This window comes from Drosophila serrata, unplaced genomic scaffold, assembly GCF_035046125.1.
Source record: "Drosophila serrata isolate PLE 108 unplaced genomic scaffold, ASM3504612v1 contig_217, whole genome shotgun sequence".
NCBI lineage: Eukaryota > Metazoa > Arthropoda > Insecta > Diptera > Drosophilidae > Drosophila > Drosophila serrata.
In genome coordinates this window covers 3,078,656-3,105,163 of record NW_028257115.1, presented here as the reverse complement: position 1 = coordinate 3,105,163, position 26,508 = coordinate 3,078,656, and the positions used below count along the sequence as shown (strand labels likewise).

Genomic DNA, 26,508 nt, shown 5'->3' with positions numbered 1-26,508 from the left:
AACCGGAAATCAAAAATAATACATTGTGTCTATATCTTAAATTATATGAAAATACGTTGAAAACTACAGAAATTATAAAAGTTTTCGAACAAATGTTAAGATCGTTCCTATGGCAGCCAAATGATAAAGTATTCCGATATTCTCAAAATTAATGCCTAAACTCTGAAATTATATATTATTTCTATATCTTAAATTATATGAAAATATGTTGAAAACTGAAAACATATAAATGTTTTCCTAAAAATTTTCCGGTCGTTCCTATGGCAGCCATATGATTTTGTCGTGAATTTCTTAAAGAGTACAATCAAAATGAACAGTTTTACAGTTAAAAATATAATTAGTTTTACTATTTTAAATGATAAGAATATAGAAACTAAATAGAAAGTAGTTGAAAACATAAAAATATTTTATTTTTAGCCAAAATGTATACGCAATTTGGCAACGGCCCTTATGTTACTCTAGCGGGAAACTAGCTAAGCGGGAAGCACTGTTCGCTCTCTCGTCACTCTTCGGCAGTCTTCGGCTCTCTTCGGCTCGCGAACAAACCTATAAATACGAGTGCAAGCGGCCATTTCGAAAAAAAATTCGAACAAAATATTTTGTGCGGAGCCACGGATTCGTTTAAAAATTTTCAAATTTTCCGGTGTTGGCGGCTCTTACAACCGACAAGATCCTGCATGTGTGCATTTTAGCTGAAACCGAAAACCGAAAACCAGCGCAGTGGTGGTTGCTATTGCTACCCGTCTCACTCTATCTCTCCGCGTGTGCTTGTGTGTGCGTGTGCCAGGAAAAGTGTGAAGCAGAAGAAAGCAAAGCGCAGCTCTAATTAAGAAAAACCCAAGATCGAGATAAAAGCGAGAATCAAATCATAAAAATGGCAAGCGAAGTGGCCCAAATACCCGCCGAGGAAACGCCCGCAGTGGCAGCGGCAACAGAGAGCGCCTCCACCGAGCAGGCGGAAAAGCCAGCCGCTCCCGCTGGCGACGCTGCCGCTGCAGCCGCCCCCGCAGCAGCCGCCCCGGCTGAAAAGAAAGAGGGCGGTGATGCGGAGGACAAGAAGGAGGATGGAAAGCCGGAGAATGCAGCTGCCGATGGCGATGCAAAGAAGGATGAGGCGGCGGCGGCCGCTGCACCGGTAGCGGCAGCTAAAACGGATGCCCCGCCCGCCCAGAAGTTTAATGTGCACAAGACCAACTTCGAGAAGGACATCATCTATCTGTACCAGTTCTCGCGCACCCCGCTGCTGCCCTCGCTGTCGCCCTACTGCCTCAAGGTGGAGACCTGGCTACGTCTCGTGGGCCTGAAATACGAGGTGGGTGCTAGATTAAAGCCACTAATTAACGAAAAAACCCTAGGAAACCCTAAGAACCCGAAAAGTATCCCAGATTTTTCTCGCATTTTTGCGGTACAGATTTTTTCCCAACTCCTGTAGGAGAGTAAGAGAGAGCGATAGAGAGAGCGCCGCCATCATGGTGTGTGCTAAGCCTGCCTGTACGTGTACTGCGTGTGCATGTGTGACCTGCCCTGCCCGTAACTGAAAAAGGGATACATTTAGCGCTCTCTCTTACTCTCGGCCCGTCCCGCCGCCGCCACCGCCTTTGTGTGTGTGTGTGAACCTGTAGCCTGGTCCTGTGTGTGTAAAACAGCGTATACATAAAATTTGTGTGTGCGCCGACGCCGACGTCGCGTCGCTGCTTTATGCTCCACTCTCTGTTTCCCCAAACCACATCCCCTCCCCCTTGCAAAAACGAAGTCGTGCTTCAAATTTTGCACTTGCCGACTCTCTCCTTTTGTCTCGCTCTCGCTTAGCACTAGCTCCGGCTCTGGCTCCCTCTCTCGCTCGCTCTGCCAGAGTCTTGTGTCTGCTCTTTGTCTTTTGTTGCTGCACTGTTTTTTATTTCACTTTTCCTTCGACTTCTTGCTGCTGCAGCCTGCCTGCTGCTTGTAATTGCTTTTAATAGAAATTGATGCAGTTTAAGACGGACTCAGAAATAGCTGTCCCCGTCCCTCTCTTCTCCTACTTCTCCTTGTCCTCTCTGCTTATCTGCCAGTCCGTTAAGTAGCTGTAATAGAGTGTGGAAGTAGTTGGGGGCGGGGGAAAGGAGGGAAACAACTGTCAACGACTTCCATTGGGTGCCTTCCATTTTAGCTTTTCGCTTTTTATTTCTTCTTGAGTTGTGTTTTTTTCTGTCTGTTTAAAGCGCGCGATGCGGTTTGCATATTTTTCATATTTTTATAGGCGCGCACACAAACAGTGGCGTCGAGGAAAAACTTGAATAGTCGAAGGGGCAGGGGAGAAATGGGTGCGGTCACCCGCACAAAACGTAGAGACGCAATTGTTGTTTAATCTTATTAATTACATTGGTTAATGAAAAACGAGCCCCCGGAGGAATGTTAATTGATGCCTTTCCAGATGCCGGAGAACTGATAAGTGAGCGCAGCGCCTTCTCCCGCTCTTTCTCCCCCATCTTTTGCCATATGTTGCATTCCAGGCAAGAAAGAAGCCGAAAAGAAGTGAAGCAATTATGATTGACAGTCCATCAAATGGCCCGCAGCTGGAAATTACTTTCCATTTTCATTTCACATTCATTTCCACTGATAACAAGACACCCTGAAATTGGAGAAATAACAGAGGAAAAACATAAAAAAGAGTTCAACAAACTTGCGGACCTTTGACATTTCTGGTTATCATTGTGTTTGTTGTTGTTGCTGCCGCTGCTTGGCATTAATCATTGAAAAGGGAGGGTGACTGTGAATATTGTATGCAACTGACTAAGCCAGTTTGCTCCGACCCGGCCCCCTTGCATTTTTTTTTCTGTGTTTGCCCCCCGCTGCAGCATTTTTCTCCTTCGCTTTTGTGTACACATTCATCAGTGTAAACAAGAGCAGAAGTTGTTTTTTTATTGATGATAAACCAATGCATATTTTGTTCACACCCATTAACAAATACAACAACAGCAGCAACTGAAGCAGGCACAACAATAACAACAACTGCAGTAGCAGCAGCTATGCATCAGTTTCGCTTTTGAGGCGGTGGCCCGCATTGCTGGAATTCCTGGGTGTCGCGACGCATATTGTAGATTGTGCAATTAATACAACTTTTTTCCTTGCCATATGCACATTACTTACACATACGCCACTCAAAAATCTTATTAATATTCAAATGGGAAATGCTGGCGCGCCATTTCATTTGGCAATATTGCCAGCTTTAAAATATTAAGTACTGCCTAAGATCTGGCAACACTGCTTCCTTTAGCTGCAACTGTACGTGTGCGAATGTTGGTGTGTGCGTTCGTACGCTCGCTTATATGTGTGAGTGCATGGGAGGAAGTGGAGTTCTTTTTGTTGTTGTTGCTTTTGTTTTAATTAATAAACCGCATATTTGCATTAAAACAACACAGTGAACGGCCTTTGTTGTTGCTCACTCGACTGCAATTCTTTAGTTCCAGCTCTCTCTACATCTCTCGCTTGCTCATTTACTCTCTTTGGGATTTTGGTACAAGGGTGTGGATACACACACAAACACACGTATGCATGCAAATGTATGAGCTGCATAATTGCATTGCTTCTTGCTTGACTTTTTACACTGCACGAAAATTGAGGGGTGCCATTAAGTAAAGGTCCATTATGCGCGCCGCCTTAATTGGCATAATGATTTAATAAAAAAATAAATATTTGCATTGTATGGCGGCGAGGCTTCTGCTTCATCTTCTTCTTTGCCGACAGCAACCGTTATGTGCGTTGGCGTAGGCAGAAGAAGAAGAAGACGAAGACGAAGCAGAGGAGTGGAAAGAAGAAGAGGCAGCAGACAGGCTGCCTTTTTTGTGGATCATTGGAATTGAAAAATGCGAGACGGACTCCACCCTTTTCGCAGCGATGCTGCTGGAAGGCAAAAATCTCTCTGTATACGGCTCTTTCTCTCCCTGTTCTGGCTCTCTCTCTCTGCACTTCACTCCACTGCTCCTCTCTCTCTCTGTGAGTGCGAGCAACCACACCCTGCCTCTCCCTTTTCGGCAGAGGGCGCGAAAGCATAAAATATGCCAACGGCTAGCTTTTTTGTTATGGCAGCAATTTCTAATTAGAAATTATTATGTAGATTTGTGCAGCCAAGCTGAAAACGAAAATGTTAAAACCGGACACCGCCGCCTATAACTGTCAAACGAGTCCATAACGGTAACGGTTCAAATGACCCGTGCGGACGTGTGTACACACTGGAAGGCATTGGAATATGTCAAAATGTTCAAATAGCGGGCAATTGGAACACAGTTTCCCTCCCGCTGTGTCCATGCGCCCGCTCGTTGCGTTTGTGTGCGTTTTAGGGGTGTTGGTTTTTTGGGTGGGTTTTCTGTTTTCTGTGTTTGGTTTTCGAGCCTGGGTTTTGGGTTTTTGGGTTCCTGGGAGGTACAGCTAGCTTTTCGGGTTGTGAGTGGTTGGTTTTTCAGCATCTGCTTGGCATACATAGGAAATACCCAAATACGCGCTCACAGATACACACGTACGCAATATGCCGGCTATATGTATGTCATGAGCGCCATCTAGTGTCCGGAATTTTTTACCGGGGAGATGAACTACATTCTCACATTAGTCACAGAGAGAAAAAAGGAAATCAACAGTAATTATAAGGGTTTCCATATGGACATTCCAATTTACAAGCATCCTTCAAGGACCTTCCATTAGCAGTGATTTTATTGTTTGAATTTTCGGTGGAAATGCTCTCCTTTATTTATGTAGAAACAATTTCGATAAGGATGTTGTTTCATCTTAGATGGAGTTATTCATACATGTAAATCTGTCAGAGATAAAACCGTACAGTCTTGCTATCTTTATTTTTATTAATTCTCTATTCTTAATTAAAAATAAGAAATGTAAATAATTATCCATGTTCAGTATATCTGGGATGCCCCATATTTATTTACAAATCCAATGTTTTTATTCATAAAACGAAGGCCTAACTAAAAGATAATGGGGAGCAGGAAGTGCCGCCGTGATGACCAGTTGTATTAATCATTTTTCTCACTGCATGACTCGGCCTGCTGCCCTCCCAGATAAAATGAAAAGGGTGGAGTAAACAACCCCCACTCCCACACCACATTCCACATGCCACATTCCACGCACAATTACTCATCCTCAACGCAACGGAAAATAATGTATACTCTTATGTTCTTGCCCCCGTTTCTTGCAGAATGTTGATCATAAGATGCGTTTCCGCTCCAAGAAGGGTCAGCTGCCGTTCATCGAGCTAAATGGCGAGGAGATCGCCGACTCGGCCATTATTATCAAGGAGCTGTCGTCCAAGTATGAAAAGAATCTGGACTCGGGACTCACCGCCGAGCAGAGGAATGTGTCGTACGCCACGATTGCCATGCTGGAGAATCATCTCATCTGGATTATCTTCTACTGGCGCGCCAAGTATCCGGATAATGTGCTCAAGGGATACAAGGTCAACTTGCAGCATGCCCTCGGCCTGCGGCTGCCCAACTCCATTCTGAACTTCTTCTTTAAGATAACGTTCGGTCGCAAGGTAACTGGATGAGTTGGAGGAATCATTCATTCATGATCTCCCCGGGTTTCACTTTCTCTGTATGATTTTTGATTAGAATTTAGAAGCTACATTGCATACTTTTGGTCATATTTGTAAATAACCTTTAGAATGGTTTTAAGTATCTGTAACTTGTTAACCACAATTCGTTCTTATAGATTTAAAGATAACTATTTTGTGTCATTTTACCTAATATGATCCCTAAAAACCTTCCTTTAGGTAATTTTCCCTTTGATTACTTATCGATGTGCATTTTTTATTTAATATAAACTATCGTTCATTATTAATATTAGAAATAATACAAAGATAAACTAATGGAAATGGTACAAAATAATACTAGCTTAAACCTAAATAGTTTCGGAAGGAGAATCCACTGGAAATGAATTCAAAACAGATGTGAAAGTGAAAACCGGAAGACCAATGGAAACAATATTTAGTTTGAAAACGTAAATGTAGCTCAAGTAGTGTTGATCTAGTTACATTCCGTTGTGCCAGCAGCTCGCTCAACCTCTCCAGCCAGTTCCTAAAACTGAAGATATCCGCACTTTGTTTAGATTTCAATTGTAATCCAAAACTGGAGAGGCTTCCTTTGAGCTGCCTGGCTGATGAGGCGGGGATGGATGGGTAGTGTAAATAAACAAATGTACTCGAGCGCTAACTTACGCTTAAGAAGCAATCGGTGGCATATTATATTGCACCTACCTAGCAGTAACAGAACTAAAAACTAAACACCAACCCAGCCATCCCCCCGCACATGGTTTACTCCGAAAAGTCGTGGCATAAACAGTCGATCGATCCCTTTATGGGTTAGATTTGTTTATGTCACGATATCGGTTCTCACATAACAAAAAATAAATTTAAAAAGAAACCCAAGCATCCGTATAACGAAACAAAAACAATGAGAACCCAAACGGGAAACAAATAGTTATTTTATCACTAACTCTTGCATGGTTTTTCTCTTTTTTCTTTTTCGTTCTTTTTTTGCATACTCCTTTGGTTTTGAACATCTAACTGTGTAATGCGTATTGCCCTCCCCTCGAATCCCCAAACAAACAAACAAAAAATAACTCGCACTCCAAAAACAACCACCCGTAACGTATGCTTGTGCATCCCTTGTAACCCCCATCATCATCATCCGTAAACTCTGCTGTACGGCAAACGAACAACTATTGAACACAAAAAGTGGTTCCAGGGCACAAAGAAGCTGAAGGCGCACGGCATTGGCGTCCACAGCGCCGAGGAGATCGAGGAATTCGGCAAGAACGATCTGAAGGTGCTCAGCGAGATGCTCGACTGCAAGCCATTCTTCTTTGGCGATGAGCCCACCACCCTGGATGTGGTGGCCTTTGCCGTGCTTTCGCAGCTCCACTATCTGTCCAAGGACATTGCGTATCCGCTGCGCGACTACATGACCGAGAAGTGCCCCAACTTGATTGGCCACGTTTCGCGCATGAAGGACAAGTGCTTCCCCGATTGGGATGAGATCTGCACGAAGCTGGACCTCAACGCGCACATTCCCAAGCCAGAGTAAGTACTCGAGAGGACTATTATATTACAGATTGTTTTCTAATTTGAATTGAATTCACTTTTTCAGACCCGAGACCAAGGAGGGCAAGGAAGGCGGCGAGCAGGAGAAATCAAACGAACAGGAGGGTACCGAAGGCGACAAGATCGAGAAGGAGTTGGAGAAGGACAAGGTAAGTCTTTGGCCTAGATGATCTTTCTATTTAGGAAAGAAAAAAAAATAGCTTACTACTATTCAAACTTAATTCAAAGAAGAAAGACCCTCTAAGAACCTATACATTCCCAATTACATAAAATTGTAACCCATTTCTCTTACACTTTGCAGTCGAACGAGAAGGAGTCGACCGAGGAGAACAAAGAGAAGGAGGAAACAAAGTAAATTCGCCGTTAGTTATATGCGTACATATATCTAGTATATATGTGTATGGATCGAGAGAACACAAGAAAGCAACACCCCACATACACACACATTATATATATATACATATGTAGTACTATACTATATAGTAAGGCCCTATATAGCTAGGCGCTGCGCTCTCATATATAAGCATTCAGACATCAGAAAACCACTCGAAAAAACAAAAAACAAACATTTACAAAAACCTAGGACAACTGTGTAAAGCAAAAGCAGGCAAAAAAACAAAAACCATCAGCAAAAAGAAACGATCCACTAAGTAATGAGAAACAAAAAACAAAAAGAAACAAAACAAAAAAGTATATACAATAACGTAACGTAAAACTTTGGACATCTTTTTTTATATATATACACGACGACGTTTGTATTACAAGAACAAGAAACAAAAAACAAACAACAAGAAAAAAATTCAACAAAAAACGCAAAAAAAAACCGTAAAAACCATTTAGTATAAAATTATAAAAGTTTATACGTATAAATATTAAGAAGATAAAGATGAATGCGAAGAGTAACGGGGAGAAATTATAAAAAATTAGTTAAAGTACTCGAATAAAGAAAGAAAAAACAAAGAAAGTGAGAAAATGTGAGTAAAAAAAGAAGAGTGAAGCCAGCGATTTAGGAAGGATGGCAAGGACAGGAAAGGAAGGTGTTGAGAACAGCATACAATACGCATTAATCATTAGTTTTCATTCAAATCGCGATCTATATAATACACACTCATCCACACTCACAAAACACACCCACACTCACTCACACACACACACACATATAGCATATGCAGCAACAATTGCAAACTCGATGGTATTGTTTACTCTTCCAAAATTGATTAAGCTTAAAGTAACGAAAAAGGATCCGCAGCCAGTACGCTATATATAGGAGGATACGATATGATATGATATGATATATACAGTGATGACGGTGTAGTAGGGATGGCATGCAATGGGAATGGTATAGGAATGATATAACGGAATGACGGCAATTAAGTTTATTTTTTATATATATATGATTGCAAATAGTAATTTTTGATTCTCGTGTGCAAATAATTAAACAAAAAGCGGATAAAATTTATTACTTATAATTATAAACATAAAACTTATATACGCGCCCCCCCCATTATGCATAAAGATGTGTATAAAATAACAAACGAAACAAAACATAAGAACTATGTATGTTGGCTCTTCTATTATATTATATATATTATTTCTATATAAATATTATTGTAATTGTGTACTGTGTATTATGATTTTTTTGCTACTAAAATCATTCTTTTCGTATGAGATGCTCAGGAGCTTTATCGATGTTTCAACACACAAAATAAACAATCAAATGCATTCGAACCAAAAATGAATCTTAAAAATACTCGGCAACACATACGAAAGATACAAGATACGAACAAAATTATTTGTAATATTTTTATACGAATTTGTAACTATTTTTTGTAAATTCCCCATTTTTTGGTACGTCCACTGAACAAAATTATATTATGTACGCCTCATTTATTTTTGTCAACTGTCTTCTGTGTTTTTATACGATTTATTTTTAATGATATTGATTATGCAAATATATATATAAATATAAACATAATTTCTACTGTAATTAAAAACGCTGCAGACAACAAAAACAAACGCAAAAAAAAAACGATCAACAACTCATAGAAAACACAACAAAAAGCATCCATGGGGAAAAAGCAGAAACGGAAGAACTGAAAGAAGAATTCACTGCGGGGAGGTCACCTTTCGCTCTTTCTCCTAACTCACTTTCGTCCTTACATCCAGTCGGCCTCCTCCCTTTTCACACACGGATTCCTCGGTGTTTATTGTTTTCCTCCTACTTTTTTTTTTTGTTTGTTAACTTCTCATAAAAAAATAAAAAAAAAGAACGAAGGAATCATCAGTAGCCACAGTTGGAGAATGAATGAAATCTTTAAATAGGGTAAAACTCACACAACTAAGAAATAAAATGAGAAATAAAGAAACGAAAACAAATACAGAACCCATTGAGGCGCGACAGAAGCAGTGAAAACAAATTTAGGAGAAGGTCAACCCACAGCAAAAAAAAAAATGAGAAGAACAAGAAGAGAAGCAGGAGAAGAGAGGAGAGCGGGCGACCGATCGATCGATCCAAGGAAGGGAAGAAAGCAGATGAAAATCTCTCTATAACGATACGATTTGTAGACTACGCAAGTATTTTTATGTATTAAAGGTTATGTTGTAAGTTTTTATCACAATATTTGTATTGTAGCTCAGTGTTTTATATGATTATATAAAATGGATAAAGCAAAGAAAACAAAAAAACGAAAACGATAAACCGAATGAAAACCGAAACCCATAAAAAAAAGCGTAAAAAAGGCAGAAAAGCGCGCAACCCCGACAGAAAGAAAAATTATTGTATTACATACATCTTATATATAATAAATATGCTTCTTAATAAAAACAAAAACAAAAACAAAACAAAAGCCCCCGATGTGAGACCAACTGATTTACGACGGCGGCTCCCTCGCACTGTCCCGATAAAGACAGTCGCATCGGTCCTACTTTAAGCCGGGGTGCTTACGCCGCGAATGCAGAGGCTACAGGGCTATGGAAGACAACGGGAAAAATTTAATTATGACACCCGAGTTATCTTTGGACGTACACCCCTGATAGCTCTAATTCAAGTTTGCTTATTCATATCTAAACAGTCATAGTAGCCCTCGGCAATATATTTCCCCGATAGCAACCGCCAAAGAGAAGAAGGGGGAGGAGGAGGTGGAGCTGGCACCCAAATTATTTTGTGTGGTCACTGTTTTTGTGGTCAACAATCAGTCGTTGATGAATCAGTTTTGGGCCACTTTTAATTGATATGATTTTTTCCAATTATAATTGATCTCAGTTAAGGAGTTAACCAAAGCTCAGCAATTCAATTAGAGACTCGGCGTTCGCCGGCGAAATGAAGTAAACACAGCACTGAACTTTCTCCCTCTGCCACAGCTCAAGGTCACATTGGAGACCAGAAAAGGGGGCCTTCCTTCCTCTCTTTATATATATATTTTTTTATTTGCACCCAGATATGCCAATCAAATTGACATTCAATCCAATCTGACCCAATATATTATATACACCGTAGAGTGACGGGGCGATAATCGATATTTGACCTAGGCCAATAAATTTACCGCCCTCGCTCATTTCCCTGGAGTTCGGCGGGAAGTTTTGTCTAATCAACATTTAATTTGGTGTTCGATTCGAACGCTTCGAAGCCATCAAACATCAAACAACATGGCAGGGGGCTTCTAGGCTTCTAAGCCCCTCAAACTAATCAATTAAAACACATCGGTAGAATATATATTGGAACTATTAGGCCCATTCAGAGGCCGCCCCTTAAGTCGGTGTGTGTCTCTGTCAGCGACATTTCTGGCAATTTATTGAAGACGAATTCCAATCAGAGCAAATCATGCGAATATGGCAAACGGAATTTATTACGCCAAGCGTGCAGGGGTCGTAAAAAATAAAAGGTAAGTGTGATATCGTTTCGATCCATCTAAAATCCGTCAAGTTACAGCTGCAGTCAAGGCATTAGGTATTGCAGGTATTGTAATACACACTTTAGTGGAGGGAAAGTATTGATAATCTAAGAGATCATGATGTTTTAAATTAGAGTTTGATTTAGACACTATATAAGAAATACTATATAACCTTTAGGGTATAACACTACTATTATTACTAAACAATATTTAAAATCAAAAATATGTTGATACTTAATGTATAATGTTGGTATGAGTAATTGAAAAGGGATTTCTTATAGATCTTATAGGTCTCAAAAGAAAAAACTTTAAGATCCTAGTTTTCTGATCACCTTTGCATACACCTTTTCCAAAAAAACCGTTACCTATTCGTTGTAACGGTAACATTTCGTTTGTCCTTTGTGGCAAATATTTTTTTCCAGCTGCCAGAGCAATGCCAGTATTGGCGTGCACGTTGCATGCGGCGACAGGTGGGTGGCAGGCAGAGGGCCTTAGGGGGACTGTGTGTGTGTGTGTGTGGAAGAGATAGATAAGTAATTCCATGGAGCATGCAGCCCGGTTTGATGTCGATTTGGAATTCAGAGGCTCCCAGCATTGAATTGGTGTTAAGCACGAACCGAAGGAAATGGAAATGGAAATGAGAGAACGAGACTGAGAAATGAAAATCAGCAGTTGTCATTGTCATTGGAATTGGCTTGTGGACGTGCCAAGGGGGTGGGTGGTGGTGCGGTGGGGCAGAAAAGAAAAGGGAGATGAAAGACACGCCATCGAAAGGAGGCTCCTCCGTTCATCCAGTTGCCGTTGTTCACTGCAACAGCTCGGTTCGGATTAGCTCCTCGTCCTTAACTGCTCGTCCTTTACTGCTCTTTTTACCCGTTATTTTGTGGTGTTTATCTTGCTGACTTTTACCGTTATTTCGAGTTCATCCTGAGTGAATTGCATTCATAGGAGGGTCCTTTCTGTGGATTACAAGTGACTCTGTGTATACATATTGAAGTGATTTTAAATAAATAGTTCAAAGAAGTAAATTAAAGTATATCTTAAGCTCTTGCATTGAGCTATAATCTATCTCAACTTACATGGACACGACCGTGCTATATTTATTAAAGTGGTAAAATAATGTTTATCATATATAATTTTTACACGTTTATAGTGTGTTTATCAAACATTTAATCATTAACTTTACATTATATTTGCACTAGCTTTTTTATAGCCTAGTTATTTTAATTGTCTGATCGTGCTGAAGCTCTGTAAAGATATTTATCCTCGACCTAGTATTAAATTAAATTGTTGTAATTCGAAATTACAACCCATAAGCCTATTTTTTGTGGTTTTGCTGTTTGGCTTAATTGGTAATTAAAAACGTTATACATACATATACATACGAATTAATAAGCTAAACGTTCTCTTACATTGACTATTGGAAACTTTATTTACTTAACCAGAAGTGTAAAACTCCGAAATGTCCAATCAACTATTCTTTCTGAGCTTGGCCGATATCTTCTCTGTGTATCCTGCCATATTCAAGGAGCAGAGCAAGAAACTGAAAAAGACCAAACAGATCTACCTTCCCAGCGATGAGGAGTGGCAGGACAAAATGTATTATATGCTTCTGGAGATTCAGCGTCATGTGAACGACTCGTCCGACGAAACGTTATCTCTACAGGACATCAATAAGAAAGAGAAACCTCTCTTTGACCCTCTGCGTATCACCAAGATCCTTACCCCAGGTATTAGTCCCAATGGACGACGCAGTAGGACCTTGAAGTACTGTCATTCCACCACGGTGAAGATCAAGCTGAAAGCCGGAGCCCGTTGGACTTTACCCACTATCGCCAATGCCGCCAAACTGCTTCGCAAACCACCGATTATGGTGGATTTTCAGAACGAGCATGAGATGAGATTAGCTTACTCCTTGATATACGATGTGTTTCGATGTAAGTAGATCCGATGGGTTCATTATTTTTGTTTTTTATTGAATATTTATTGATGTTTCTTTTTAGATAAGGTTGTTATGTCGAATGCCTTAAGCGATGTCTGCTTTTTTGAGCAACACAAGGAGGTGAGTAAAGGATAAGAGAAGGGTTAAAATTTATTGCATACTTTCTTGCAAATTATCTGACTTCAAAATCAAAGTAAGGAGTCATAGTTTTTATTAAACTTATTATTTCATTTTACTTTTAATCTATACTGTTTAGTACATAAGTGACGAGCAACGAATTTGGTTAATGCTCTTTGAACTCTACGACCGCCAGTTCAAAGGTCGCAACTCCGAGGAGAAGGAACTCCAAGCACGTCTTTACAAGGAGGCGGAAGTTACAGGTGGGTTTTTAATCCTATTATATAAACTATATAATCAGAAATTTTCAACAGAACTGGCGGATGTTCTTTGGCAGCATCGCATCCGCTTGGCAGCCTCAATTTCCCGGATGCGGATACGGGTGGGAGCTCTCCGGCTCTCACAGTTGCTACCCATTCACCTGCAGAACGAGAAGGTGGCCATTGCTGCAGCCAATCCCGTGGTCACGGGATGGATTAATCCGTTCTTAGTGCGGTAAGTCAGTGAAAATAAAAGAAAACTTTTTTAAAAAATAATATATATGATATTATAGCAATAAAGAAGAGGCGGATAAGATCCTCACCGATATGGGCTTTACGGTCCACGGTCCGGATGATGAGCAGCCGCTGCTGGAGCAGCATTGTAAATGGGACAATATCTGTCCTTTGGTCATATCCTGTATACCCAAGGACCGCAGTGAGTTCACCAAATCTGTGCTGATGACCAAACATTATTTTATAATGCAGGTGAGACATGGGAACAATTTATAATGAATAATATTAAGAATAACTAATGTTGTTATGTCATTGTTTCCAGAAACAATTCTAACTTCCTTAGTTAGTTAATAAAAGGCATAATAAGATTGATCTATATTTAATCTTATTTTATTAATAGGATACATAATTTCCAGAGATAATTTATAAACTTATCAGTTTAGTTGGTGATTATTAAATCACATTTGAACACTGGCAAGTTTAAGCTAAAGATTAATACTATATATGTGTTGAACAAATTTCTAGTAAATAAACTAAAATTACGTAATATTTAAATTTTTAAGAAAACTAAACAGTGTTGTAATTGGTTTTCATTAATTTGTTTTTCTATTTTGAAATGACTTTGCTTCTTTCATTGACAAAAAGTTAGTTTAAAACAATTAAGAAAATAAAAACGACATTTAAGTATTCATAAAAATTAATGGAACGACACGTACTTATGTAGTAAATACATTTTTCTCACAAAAAAAAAAACTGGTTTACGAACTAGCAGCAAGCAGGTAATAAATTAAACAATTTTAGTAAAACTTAATACCTTTTTATACTCTGGGTATTATCGACCCTTTTTCGATCATTTTCAATCCTTTAAATTTTATATATTAGCTCACTTTCTTGTTTACTCTCAACCTTAACCTTCTTTCCAGGACAAGAATTTTACCTTTGGACCAGCCATAATGTCCAAGTTAATGGATTATTTTGAGTTGGATGGTGATATTTTGCAGACTCACATTGGATCCCCAAGATCCACTGCCTATTTGGCAGCCCTTTTTTATTCCATCAATCGTGTTAACAACTTCTATGTCTATGGAGCTGGTGCAAATCTGAAGGATTATCGCAGATATATGGAATTGATTGGAGTAAACAATATCAGGTTATTTGGCGATGCCTTCACCTCATTCCCCATGGAGTCCAATCGATTTCGGACTGTGGTTGGGATATTTGCCACACCTCCGAACTCCTTTAGCGCCATTTCGGATCCCATAGACTTGATATGTTCCCGCGGTGGGGATCTCAGTATGCTGGAAGTTCTTACCGAATCGGAGGTCAGTGATGAGGGTCGCCAACGGGTGGCCATGATCCTAGAGGAGCAACTGCTGACCCTGACCATGTCGATGTCGCGTCCCCAGGTGCAGTTTGTGCTCTACCAAACGCACTCCATTGTGGGCACCGAAAACGAGGATATGGTGAAGCATGTCCTGGAACTGATCAATAAACTGGCTCTGGAGAAGCATCGCAATGCCTACAAGGAGCAGAAGCGTCTGGAGGCTTTAGCCGAAGCGGAAGCAGCCAACATTCCAGCGGCTGCGATGAGCAAGGACTCGCCTAGAAAAAAGGATAAGCCATCGAATCAGCCCGAGGTGCCAGCTCCAGGCTCCGGGCCGGCATCAACAGCTCCCCCTATGCCAAGGGTAGACAGCATTGATTTGATAGTAACCCCGGATATCGATGAGTTTGTCCAGGATAAAGTGCCGGATATATGCATTAATCAGGACGAATGTATTAAGCAGCAGGTGACGGGAAGCTATCTATCCCTGGTGCGCAGGAAAACTCTGACCCATCTAAACGAGAAGTACTTAATCCGAAGAGCGGAGCAGAGAGGACTCTTTGGCAAACCCGAAAAGGATACCAAGGAGAAGGCCAAGCCCAAGGCAGTTAAGCTGCAGGAGCAGCAGGCAGAAACCACACCCCAGGATATGGGCTATGATCAGAGGAACTCGGGTCGATCTAGTGCCCAGCAGATAGTAAGTAGCATCCATCTATTAATAGTACACTGGCCGAAAAAACCCTGACCGCTGGCCAAAACAATATACACAAAAAGGCTGTTAGACTTTACACTTTATTGTTAACAAAAAAACAAATTTGAAAGGTGGGCGATTGTTGTTAAAAAAAAAATATATATATATATGTATATATGGGGGGAATTGTGGGAGATATAGGCGGTAATGTGACTGGAGGTTGAGGCTGAGGCGTGGGGCTATGTACACTCGCATCTTATGAGCTAATAATTAACATGTCCATACTGTCTGCGGATCGATCATCGTTGATAGACACGCGATCGATGTCATCATTATGGGCCATCATCCGTTGAATCATTTTGATCTGCATCATTATCTTGTACCGATATCGACAGGCGCATTTCCTATTATCTCAGGCTCGTGTTTATATAGAATACTTTTATGTCACTGGGATTTCGAAGGGTTATTAGTGTAAATTACTCCAAGTTATCAGCATTTGCTGTGGGTTTTATCAACTTCATTATGAATTCTCATGAATTTTAAGTGTTTTAATTAAATTTGATAATATTGTAAATATTTTATTGTTATTTGTTTGAATTACAGTACTATGTATTATTCTTTATCAGTATGCGCACTTATTTTTGATATTATTTACCTTCACTTTCTATTATTTGTATTATCTTCATCTATATTCGCATGGTTTGTATTATTTTCATGTAGTGCTAGCGTAATTACATTTATCTGTATCATTTATATATTAGATTATTCATTTATTTGTATTCACATCATTATCATCTTCTGAGGATGCAAATCCTCATCTATAATTATTCACATTACTTTAATCTATATTCACATTCTATAATCTGCAGCCACATCACCCCGTACAATCATCGAACGATTAGAGGGTGAGGTTTGGGTAATTACGTGAGGTGGCAAGCACTTTGCCTTGGCTTAGTCACAGGCTCCAAGGGATTAGGTCACGCTGCATCTCGGTCTGCTTATCTCATGGATCGTGAGCGGTTCGGGTCACTGGGAGATCGTTGTGTTCCTTATTTTTTCCAACCACTCATCGAGGAGGTTTTTGCATAGTTTTGGCTCTTCTGCTGCTGATAGTTCTGCTTCACATCCGCTTTCTTGCCACTGGAGTAACCCATTCCGGATCCCATGCTAGAGCTGCTGCTTCCATTATAGCTGAAGCTGGACTTGAAGGTGGGATTGCCAATGCTCTTGAACATGGGATGGTTCTTGCCAGCGCCCACCGGGGGAGCTGCCTGATTGTAGTAGCTCTTGTTGTTGGACAAGTTATTCTGCTGCTGACCCTTGTCGGACATTTGGCGGGCGTAGGACGAGAGGCCCAGCCCCACGGCGCCCATGCCCACACCCAAGCCAACGGTGCTCACTCCCACTCCGCCCATGCCCACGCCATAGGCCTGCTGTTTGTGGCTGGTGCTGAACGTGGCCGCCTGGTGGTCACTGGCCAGGGATCCGCTCTGGGTGTAGAACTGCTGCTGCACTTCGACTATGTACCGGTAGGCCTCCTCCATGCTCTTTGGATTCCTTCGCAGGATCATCGAGTGTGTGGGTTCGGGCAAATGATCACGGAACACCTGCAGCGTGATCCTTTCAATATCCTCCAATGCGTAGAGTGTGTCATTGTGGGTCAACTTCCTGTTGATCAGTCTGTGCTTCAGCTTGGCCATTTTTTGGTAGTAAAGCTCGATATTTGAATCCAAAACAGCGCTGCGGATTTTGTGTATAAGTGAATAGCTGGACTCCCTTTCCGCATAGTTATACAGCAGCTGATCCTTTAGCTTCAGCCAGGACTCGGCCTTCAGTAGGTGTCCATTGCCGGCCCCACTTCCATTGCCCACGGGAGCACTCATCTGCCGTGTGAAGACCGCCTCTCTCGCCCGATCCGTGCACTTATTTTTGATGTGTCCTATTAGCTGAGCCTTGTAATAATCATCGAAACTATTTATGGCCGGCATAAGGGCCTCGATTTTGTGAAGGAACTGTGGCAATTTGCCAGGATCACTGCCATCGAAGTTCTCGACGAGCTTCAGGCGACTCAGGACCTGATTGTATTTATTCACAAACTCGGGATCCATTATGGCTATGGGATCGTAACCCTTTTCGTTATGCTACCGTTATTATATAGCTAAAGATATAGCTTCACCGCTCGTTGCGTTCGCGACGACGTTTCGGGAGCGACTGTTTCCAAATTTGAAATCACCGCCACAGCGACTGCGACGCGCCAATAATTGTTGTGTATGGAAAAACAGATTTTAGATTCTTACAAATGTATAAATTAACATTCATTAACATGAATTTTACTTGCAAGACCCAACGACAACGGATCGGAACGGCACAACCCGGTCAGCTAGCTCCCGAACAGTGGCGGGTTCTGGGTTTTCGCTTTCGGTTTTGATTTTGATTTGGGTTTGCGAATTCGAAATCGACACGAACCGTGGTCGAATCGACACTGAACTGAGCAGATCGGAACCCGAACAGAAATGAACTGACGGAATAAAAACAGAACGGAACTCAACAGCGCCCGCCATTCATTCGGGTGGGAGTTGGAAATTACCTCCTACCAGTGGAGTATGCAGGGTATAATGAGCACTTTCAGGTTTTATAAGCCGGAGAAACTTGGCAGGGTTTTTAAATACTTAAGGTTGTTTACACCCGTGCAGGATATCATAATTTTATTCAGAAGCTTATAACCATGTGAAGGAGTCATTTCCGACCCTATAAATCATATATATTCTTGATCAGCATCACAAGCTGAGTCGATCTAGCCATCTCCGGTATATAAAAAAAATTTTAAAATTTTTTCAAAACTTTTTAGGGGATTAAAATTGCCAAAAAATTAAACAAAAATTTTTATTTTTTTAAATTTTAAATTGAGTATGCAGATTTATTAATCTAACAAAAACTAACTTAGGACAGCTTTCCGAATTAAAATTAATGAATTTTTGGGCAAGATATGCGTTTTTTGATTTTGTATGATTGTCGAAAAAATTTTCATATAAATGTATCAGTAAATGTTGATTTTAAAAATTCGAATATTTTAAGCTTAGTTATGGTCGATTTCCGACTCGATTCTATAGTATCTTTTATTTTTATTACTTAAAAAAGTATTTCAACCTTAGATATTTAAAATCAATGGTAATTGCGTCAAAAAGTATGCTATAAAATGCATCAGATGTATTCTTTCTGATATAAATTACGTAGCCGACTAGTTGACCAGCTTAACATTTTTAGGATTTGGGAGAACTCAGGCTGGAAAATTTTAAATGGGGTCAGTATTCTTTTATTTAATTAAAGGAAATTAAATTATTATACTTTATTTAGTATTCAGTTTATATAAATTTACTTAAAATATAACCAGGTAATAAAGTTTTTTAGAAGAATTTCTGATTTCAAAACATTATAATTCCAAATCATTTGATGTACCAAACTAACGGGTATCCAGAATGTCGTGACTTTCACCTTAATGTTGCTATTTGCTTACTGTTGTTGTTGTTAAGCACGCTGAATCATAGGCGCACACTCACACGAATGCAAACATAGCGACACCCTGCGCACTCGATCGGGCTTAGATATTGCCGGTCAGATAGAGATAGAGATAGTGCCAACCCAACGGACACGGGGCACACACACACACACACACACACACACACACACACACTGACTGCTCGACGAAAAACCCCGAAGCACGCACATACCCCTAATACACAACATCGAAGACAACAACAAATTTCATGAAAAAGCGCGCACAAATCGCTTTAAACGAAGCGTTAGATTTGTTTTTGTTTGTTTTATTTTGCATTCGCTTTTGTTGTTGTGTTAATTGTCAACGGCAATAGACGGAGAGGAATGGGCAGACACAGAGAGAGCGGGTGAAAGTGCACACACGCGAGGATAACGGAAAAAACAAGCAGTCGATGCTGCTTGATAAGGAGTTCACCCTGTTCACTTGCACTGCTTCGAATATAACGTATACGCACTGATTGACGAAACACTAAAATCAGAATCTATTCAAATGCAAATTATTACATAGAGCAATTGCATTCAAGGTCCTTTCATAATTTCAGATTTTTCCGAAGAATTTAATTGTGTGGCTCACGCTGCACCCTGCGCACTCGATTGCTCATCGCTTGATCTGCACTCAATCGACCCCAGCAGCATCTAATTCAGCTCGATTGCCTCCAATCTTGACACGTACACTAAGAGAAAAAATAAATAGCCAAATGACTCATATATATATAATTAAGCCATTAACCTGGGGGAAAAGCTTATATAGACGAAACATTTTACATTAAATTGTTCAATTAAAATTTTTGGGGCCATTACCATAGGTATTATTTAAAATTATAATTGATTTATTTCTATAATATTTTACTCAAAGAAAAAGGGAAATATTCAAGTGTAATACCGATATTAATGGAAAGAACGATTTTTTTCCATGTGAATTAAACTTATCAATTTTATTTAGATAATGTCTCCTATAGCGAAGCGTATTTTTGTTACTTTGACAGCTTTATTAAAAGTATGATAGAGCTTTTCTTCGAGTGCCCTGGGCTACACAAATACCAGCGCGCACCTTTATTAGAGCTGGCACTGCTTGGCGGTTGCCCCGCTTAACCCCACCTTCTCCCCCCCCAATGGGTCGCTTCTAAGGTCTGCTGCGCCGGCGTGCGCGGTTCAACTAATTAGCAACAATTTCTGAGCGTTAGCGGCTTGTAAAACTGTTTAATAATAGCAAAAACTTGTCGGCGTGTAGTCATCGACGAGGACAAATAACAAAGAAACCGAGACGGCGTAAGGAACGGGGCAGAGATTAAGGGGAAAGGCGGGAGTAGGTTCCATTGGGGTGCTAATTTAAATCGCGTCTCTAAACTGATAAGCGGATTTAATTGCTATCAACTTCGAGTTGGATGACTTGGCCTGTCGCTATTACTCTTGCTCACCGCACTCTGAGTACTTTGCCTGCAACTGTAATTTTTATAGTTATTATTATTAAGTAGACAACAACAGCGACTTCGAGTTGCCGCATTGATAAGCAGGTTCAGGGACATCCCCACACCCATCCCCGGCCCTTGCCCAACCGATCCGCAGCGAATAATAATAAATACCTCAGCCATGGTACTCAAGTTTTCCAACCTTAAGATACCGATTTCTAGTTCAAAAAGGAAGATAATAAATCATTTAGATAATGACTATATGTTATTATTTCATTCACAAGTGTGTTTATCAAATAAGATAAACTTTATAAGCGGAAGTTTTTGGCGTAAAATATAAGGAATCACGTGGTATTTACAAATTTATATTTATTTTTTAGCAAAACAAAAACAAAGGCTAAGCTTTATGGCTGTTATAAATATCGGATCGGGATAATTTTATACAACAAATATTTATAAGGGTAGTAATTAACATTTAAAGGTAAAAAGTTTCCAAAACATAAATGTATATATCATTTTTAATGGAGAAACTTAAGAAATTCTCAAAGAACGAAAGAAAGATTCTCTATAAACAGTGAAATGGTTTCGTTATAAAGCCAAACAATTTGTAAGAAACGCCTGCTTTTTTTAGGTTCTACAATTAGATACAAAATACAAAATTTAAATAATAAAATAAGCTATTAACAGAACCGCCCAATTCGGCTTGCATTGTTGTCGAGTGCCAGGTGTTAAATTTATACACAAAATAGCCCTAGCCCTGTGCCTAACAGCGAATTGTTTATTATTATTTATTTGTTTCGCCATAACTCATCTGCACTCAAGTGGAAGCCCCGCTCGATTCGTATCATTTGCAAGCCAAATTTGACGCGAATTCTTTGCAAACATTTTGCGCATATTAATTGTGTTCTCAAAAATAATAAAAAAAAAAAATCTGTTCAATTGTCTGAGAAACTACTAATTACGTGCGCTCGCGCTCGTGCCAAAACTCTTTGCAGCTCCAGCGTCTGCAGCGATCGACGAGCGCCAGTGCGATCCGCTCGCACCTGACCAAGGTATCCTCCATTTATCGCCGGCCCATCGCCTTCAATTTCATAAGGCGCGAGTGCAAGCGATTCTACGTCTTACCCGTCTACATGGTGAGTTCCATTTCTCTGTTTTTCCCCGAAGATAAATTTTAGGGCCAGCAATAATATTTACAACCCCCACCCCTCGTATACATACACACCCATTAAAACCCACCCACTCGCAATCCGAATCCCGATTTCAGCACAGCACCAAGCAGAGCATTCGATTATGGTGGCAATACGCGTACAAATGCGTCACACCCGCCGCCTCGGCTGACGCGGTGTGGAATCCAAATCTGAAATTCCGGCTACACTGCAGCCGGCAGCTGCGGATACGGAAATTGCGACGTGGTCCCTGGTCCAGGAGGCAGCCCCTCCGGCTGCATATTAATGACATCAAGCTGTTGTGCCAGGTGCGACAGCGGAGTAAATAAATTAAAGAAATCAATAGATGAAAGTCCAACTAAAACTTTGGTTTGAAATTCAAACATTGAACGTTAGCCGCCTTTTCAGGGCAATCTCTATCGATTGCAGTCAATCGTTTTTAGTGTTGAATAATATTTATATATGGTTTATTTCAATTATTTTAAGAACTTAAAAATTAATAAATTATTTGTAAAGATTATATTAAATCCTTCACTTAATGATACCACACTTTAGGAAGAGCCAACGAACCCAACAGTTATGTTTAAACTTTAAAGTATTTCTTGAATGAATAAATAAATTTTTTTAAAGGAACGAAAAATACAACTTCGATACGCAAATCATATAGATATGTTTGTGAAAGAATAAGGAACATTTTTTGAATGCGTTTTAGAAAATTTTGTAAATACCCCAAGTGTCTTGGGAAATGATTATTTAATTTAATTAAAAGAGAAATTAATGTAAAATAAAAATGTAATTAATCAATGACTGGGAAAATTGAAAATTCCTATGATCTAAAGGATTCTCTCTCCACAATATTATGTATTCCATATGGGATTTGATTTATTTATCTGTATGTGAGCGATGATTTGGTAAAAGTACAAAATATATCGTGAATGCGCATAATGTCGATCTATGTCCTGTGGTAACTTTTTTAAATAAGAATGACTTACAAGGTTGAGTAAATGGAGGAGTACGCTAGAAGGTATAGTTATAGTTGTATAGACGTAGTAATGCTGATCCAATTAATTGCCGCAATATTCCATATGCGAGTCCCATGCGTCCAGCTGCAAAAGTGAAGGTGAAAGGAAAACATTAAAGTATATTTTTGGAATTCTGTATCAAATTAGACTCACCTGGCACTTACTGCTGCAGTACCATTGATTACTGCAGCTCGTACATTCGAATACTGCTTCATAGACCTGGCAGTGTTGGCAAACTTTCTTCTCCTTTCCATTTGTGGTGGATGCATCCTTGCGCTGCGTTTCCTCCAGAAACTTAGCCATGTCCGAGATTCCCCAGAGTTCGGCATCCATTTCTGGGTTCGAGGAATGTAATTCTTCGCACTGGAGAGAGGAAGAGGAGTTCATAAAACTGGCCTTTTAATAATTGGTATCTAAATGTTGATTAACCTGTCTTTTGGTCAGATAACGCTGGGAGACTATGGGACTGCTGTTGGATAGCGGCTTGATTTGCGACTCATTCCCCAAAAAGTTGTCCAGGGGGGATATTTGATTGCAGTGTGAACTATTTTTTGAACCCAAACTATTTTTGGAGGAGGAGGCGGCCAGATTGGGCGTAGAGTTTGTCATCTCATGAGCGTATCTATAAACATTTCATAAAAAGTTTTAAGTCACAAGAATAAATATTATAAAATATTATATATTTACCTATCTTGGGGACGCAGGAGCCGAGGTTTCTTATTAACCGGAGGCAAGTCACAGTTACGTTCCAGATACTGTTCCTCTTTTACCGCATCCTGGTACTCGCGGATCAATGCCTGTTGAAGGGGCGTAGAGTTTCTTTTGTTGTGTTTTTGTTGCGGCTTCTCCTCTCTCTCCCAATGGTAACGAGATGGAGCTGGTGCTTTTTCTTTTAAACCAATAACTCTGCAAAAGGTATATAATAATTATTCTTTCGAAGAATTTCACATTACAGCTCATCACTCACTCGCGCAGTCTTTCGATATTGCTCTGGTTGACCTCCACTTTATTTAGCATCTCCTCAATGGACGTTGGGCCTGACTTGAAGGCCAGTTTGAGAATATTTTCCCCAAACAGCGACGTCTGCATACCGTACAACTCCTCTGTGCTGCAGCCTTTGGGAAGCATCGAGGGTATCAGCTTCTGGATGATGGACATACGTTTCTTCCGCTCCACTCGTCCACGAAGCTCTATCTTCATGCAACGAAGGTGGTATAGCCGATTCCACTCATCTTCCTTAGCGGCCAAGAGTTTGTCCAGCGTTTTTACATCTTCGTCGATTTGATCGATTAAAGACTTTTCATTTAGATCCACCGAATCAATTTTATCCTTAAAGATCGAGTCCAACTCTGTGAACAACTCCCTTAAACGATAATGGAAGTTGGCATCACTGTTTTTGAGATCAGGAGCAGCTGGCTTTTGGCGAGACTCCGGCTGAGAAGCCTGCGTCTGGGTGGATACCGTCTCCGAACGACGTGGCTGCGGCTGTTGCGGCATCGCAAAGCTGGTGGCATTCACCGGAACTTGGGGTTGTTCTTGCTGCACTTGAGTTGCTGGTGACTGCTGTTGTGGTTGAGTTTGTCGTAATGGAGTAGTAGCCTGCTGTGGAACAGTGGGTCGTGGGGGATCAGCCTGCACTGGAGCAGAGGTTCGTGGGGCGTTAACCTGCAGTGGAGCAGAGGTTCGTGGGACGTTGACCTGCAGTGGAACTCGTGTCGGCGGTTGAGGGGCTCGAGGTGGACCAACGTGAGCTGGTAGGAATCGTTGCGTACCAATTGGAGCTTGACCAGATCCTGATGCCACACTCTGAAGTCGGATAGCAGCTCGTGGAGGATCATTGTGAGCTGAAGCGTCGCGTTGAAGACTGACCTGAGCATGAGTAGCCTGAGGAGCAGAAGCCCACCGTAATTGGGATGCGTATACGGAAGAACCATATACTGGAACTGATGGAGCCGGCTGCTCTGGCATAGCTATCACATTGTTACTCTTTGTGATATGCGGCAGATTCTCTGTTGGATGGGAGATCTCCATGGGCACAGCTGGCGGTGTTGGAGTGTTCAAGCTGTCCGAAAGTGCGCCCAAATTGAGGGTCTGCTTGGCGTTGGGTCCGAGAGGAGGTGCTAGTGTATATGGTGAGCTGAGCTTAAAGGATGGCTGACTGTGTATGGTATCAACTGTTGGGGCGACGACGGCCGCTTTAGGTGACAGCTCCGAAGGCTGCAATTTGAGTACTGGAGTGGCCTCTACCGAGTTCTGTGCGACAGCTGGCAGAAATTCAATAGTATCATCTTCATCGCCAAGAATTCTTTGCTTTTCGTTGCTTAATGGTGGCGTCACGGAACGTCGCCGCTTGAGTGTGGCATCCACCGCCATAGGTCGCTCCTCCACCTGATCATCCTGCTGCACCACAGTTGTATCTGCCTGCTCCAGCTCCAAGCTGGCGGTGAGCTTATCCAACTCAGTTCCAGTTTGACTTGGTTGCTTGGGCTCCTTTATCATGAGGAACTCCTCCAGCTCGGCGGAGGTACCATTTTCGTTGGACTTCTCATTCTCCTGCTGCTCAAATTGTAGCTCTGTTGCTGGTGGAGGTTTTATGATCTTAGCTTTGTTCTCTTTAATGGGAGTTACGTTTGCCGCCTTGGCTTCCTCTGGCTTCTCGGGGGAGTCCTCATTTTCGGTGTCGTCCAGACAAATGAGTTCTGGCGACTGGCTGCCACTGCGACTGCGGTCGGTGCTGCAACTGCGCTCCAAGCTGCGGCTGCGACTGCGACTAAGGCTACGACTATTGCTGCGACTGTAGCTCACACTTCTGCTGTAGGATGTGTAGCGCTTTCGCCTTATGCTTGCGTTTTTGCGTTTTATGAGAAACTGATAGTTTGAATCGTAATTTTTTGTCCTAGGTAATAAAGAGTAGTTTTTTCAAATTTGTGGGAGACGAAGTGAACTTATAAAACACTTACCAGGCGAGACTGCGGCGCTTGAAATAAATAGAAGGCAGACGGAGGGGTGTGGACTGCCATAACCGGAATTGTCGAATTTTTTCGGCCGTCGTGGAGGGCGATTCTGGCATCACCACAGGAGCGTCTTCGGTTATCTTCTCCTTTTCAGCGGCATCCGCTGTTGTCACACTTTCATCGTTGGGATTCTCGGAGGGCTTCGACTTGGGTTTGGCAACTGCACCCGGGTCGACGTCCGCTCCCGCCTTTATTGTCGAGTTACCGGGACTTGCTTGCTTGCTGACCGCTGCCTCCATTAGAGCGTCGTCGTCCTCCTCGTGGCTGTATTCGTCGCTGCTTAACTCGGAGTTGGACGTATCGTAGATCTCCACGTTTGACATTGCGACAGCTGCAACTGGACGGACAACATCAGGTATATACATAATGGACACACAAACCCCCCAAACTCAAGCGCTCACGTCTGCAAAAAGGCGACACAAAAAGCGTCTGCCGGTTGTATTTTCGGCCCCCTGTACATGTTAACTTCTGGTGATCACAGAAATTGATGAAAACCTTGGCCCAATATCGCAGACTCCTAAATATGCATTTTTTGACGCTTACCTGCAGTGAATGTCGCAAAATTCTTTAATAAAAAGAATTTGGCATTTGCAATAGGGTTGTTGAATATATCAAAATATCAATATATCGATATTTTTCGCAAAATGATAAATTATATCGGGATATTATGTTTGCCCAAATATCGATATTGGGATATATTATTTTGATACTTATTGGTATATTTTGTTTGCCCTGAAGTAATAGCTTTATTTAATATCAATAATATACATAAATATAAGTGTGGAAGATCGAAT

At 41.0% G+C, this 26,508-nt stretch overlaps 4 protein-coding genes across 7 annotated transcripts; 2 read left to right on the top strand and 2 right to left on the bottom strand.

Moving 5' to 3' along the window:
- Window positions 1-490: 490 nt before the first annotated feature.
- fax (failed axon connections) lies at window positions 491-9,933 on the top strand. 2 transcript variants are annotated; one of them, XM_020958066.2, is made up of 5 exons: window positions 491-1,312; window positions 5,183-5,521; window positions 6,723-7,066; window positions 7,134-7,236; window positions 7,389-9,933. In XM_020958066.2, exons 1-5 carry the CDS (start codon window positions 875-877, stop codon window positions 7,440-7,442), a joined length of 1,278 nt encoding a protein of 425 aa, XP_020813725.2. In that variant the 5' UTR covers window positions 491-874; the 3' UTR covers window positions 7,443-9,933. The 2 variants fall into 2 exon arrangements, with proteins under 2 accessions (XP_020813725.2, XP_020813727.2); XM_020958068.2 differs by having other exon boundaries at window positions 512-1,312; window positions 6,732-7,066.
- A 2,481-nt stretch (window positions 9,934-12,414) lies between these two features.
- On the top strand, window positions 12,415-22,494 carry LOC110188392 (uncharacterized). Its single transcript, XM_020958114.2, has 8 exons — window positions 12,415-12,914; window positions 12,981-13,039; window positions 13,176-13,299; window positions 13,351-13,531; window positions 13,590-13,782; window positions 14,454-15,551; window positions 21,505-21,645; window positions 21,777-22,494. The coding sequence occupies exons 1-8, from the start codon at window positions 12,440-12,442 to the stop codon at window positions 22,005-22,007; spliced, it is 2,502 nt and encodes an 833-aa protein (XP_020813773.2). The 5' UTR covers window positions 12,415-12,439; the 3' UTR covers window positions 22,008-22,494.
- Gagr (Gag-related) lies at window positions 15,631-19,712 on the bottom strand. The gene has a single exon (XM_020958115.2). It carries the CDS (start codon window positions 17,651-17,653, stop codon window positions 16,595-16,597), a length of 1,059 nt encoding a protein of 352 aa, XP_020813774.2. The 5' UTR covers window positions 17,654-19,712; the 3' UTR covers window positions 15,631-16,594.
- RAF2 (RING-associated factor 2) lies at window positions 22,115-26,480 on the bottom strand. 3 transcript variants are annotated; one of them, XM_020957860.2, is made up of 7 exons: window positions 26,258-26,480; window positions 25,661-26,051; window positions 23,668-25,596; window positions 23,388-23,606; window positions 23,130-23,322; window positions 22,854-23,063; window positions 22,115-22,784 (listed from the first exon to the last, which is right to left on the bottom strand). In XM_020957860.2, the coding sequence occupies exons 2-7, from the start codon at window positions 26,035-26,037 to the stop codon at window positions 22,743-22,745; spliced, it is 2,970 nt and encodes a 989-aa protein (XP_020813519.2). In that variant the 5' UTR covers window positions 26,038-26,051; window positions 26,258-26,480; the 3' UTR covers window positions 22,115-22,742. The 3 variants fall into 3 exon arrangements, with proteins under 3 accessions (XP_020813519.2, XP_020813521.2, XP_086685883.1); XM_020957862.2 differs by having other exon boundaries at window positions 25,661-26,045; window positions 26,258-26,343; XM_086829757.1 differs by having other exon boundaries at window positions 26,116-26,335.
- Between the last annotated feature and the right edge of the window lie 28 nt (window positions 26,481-26,508).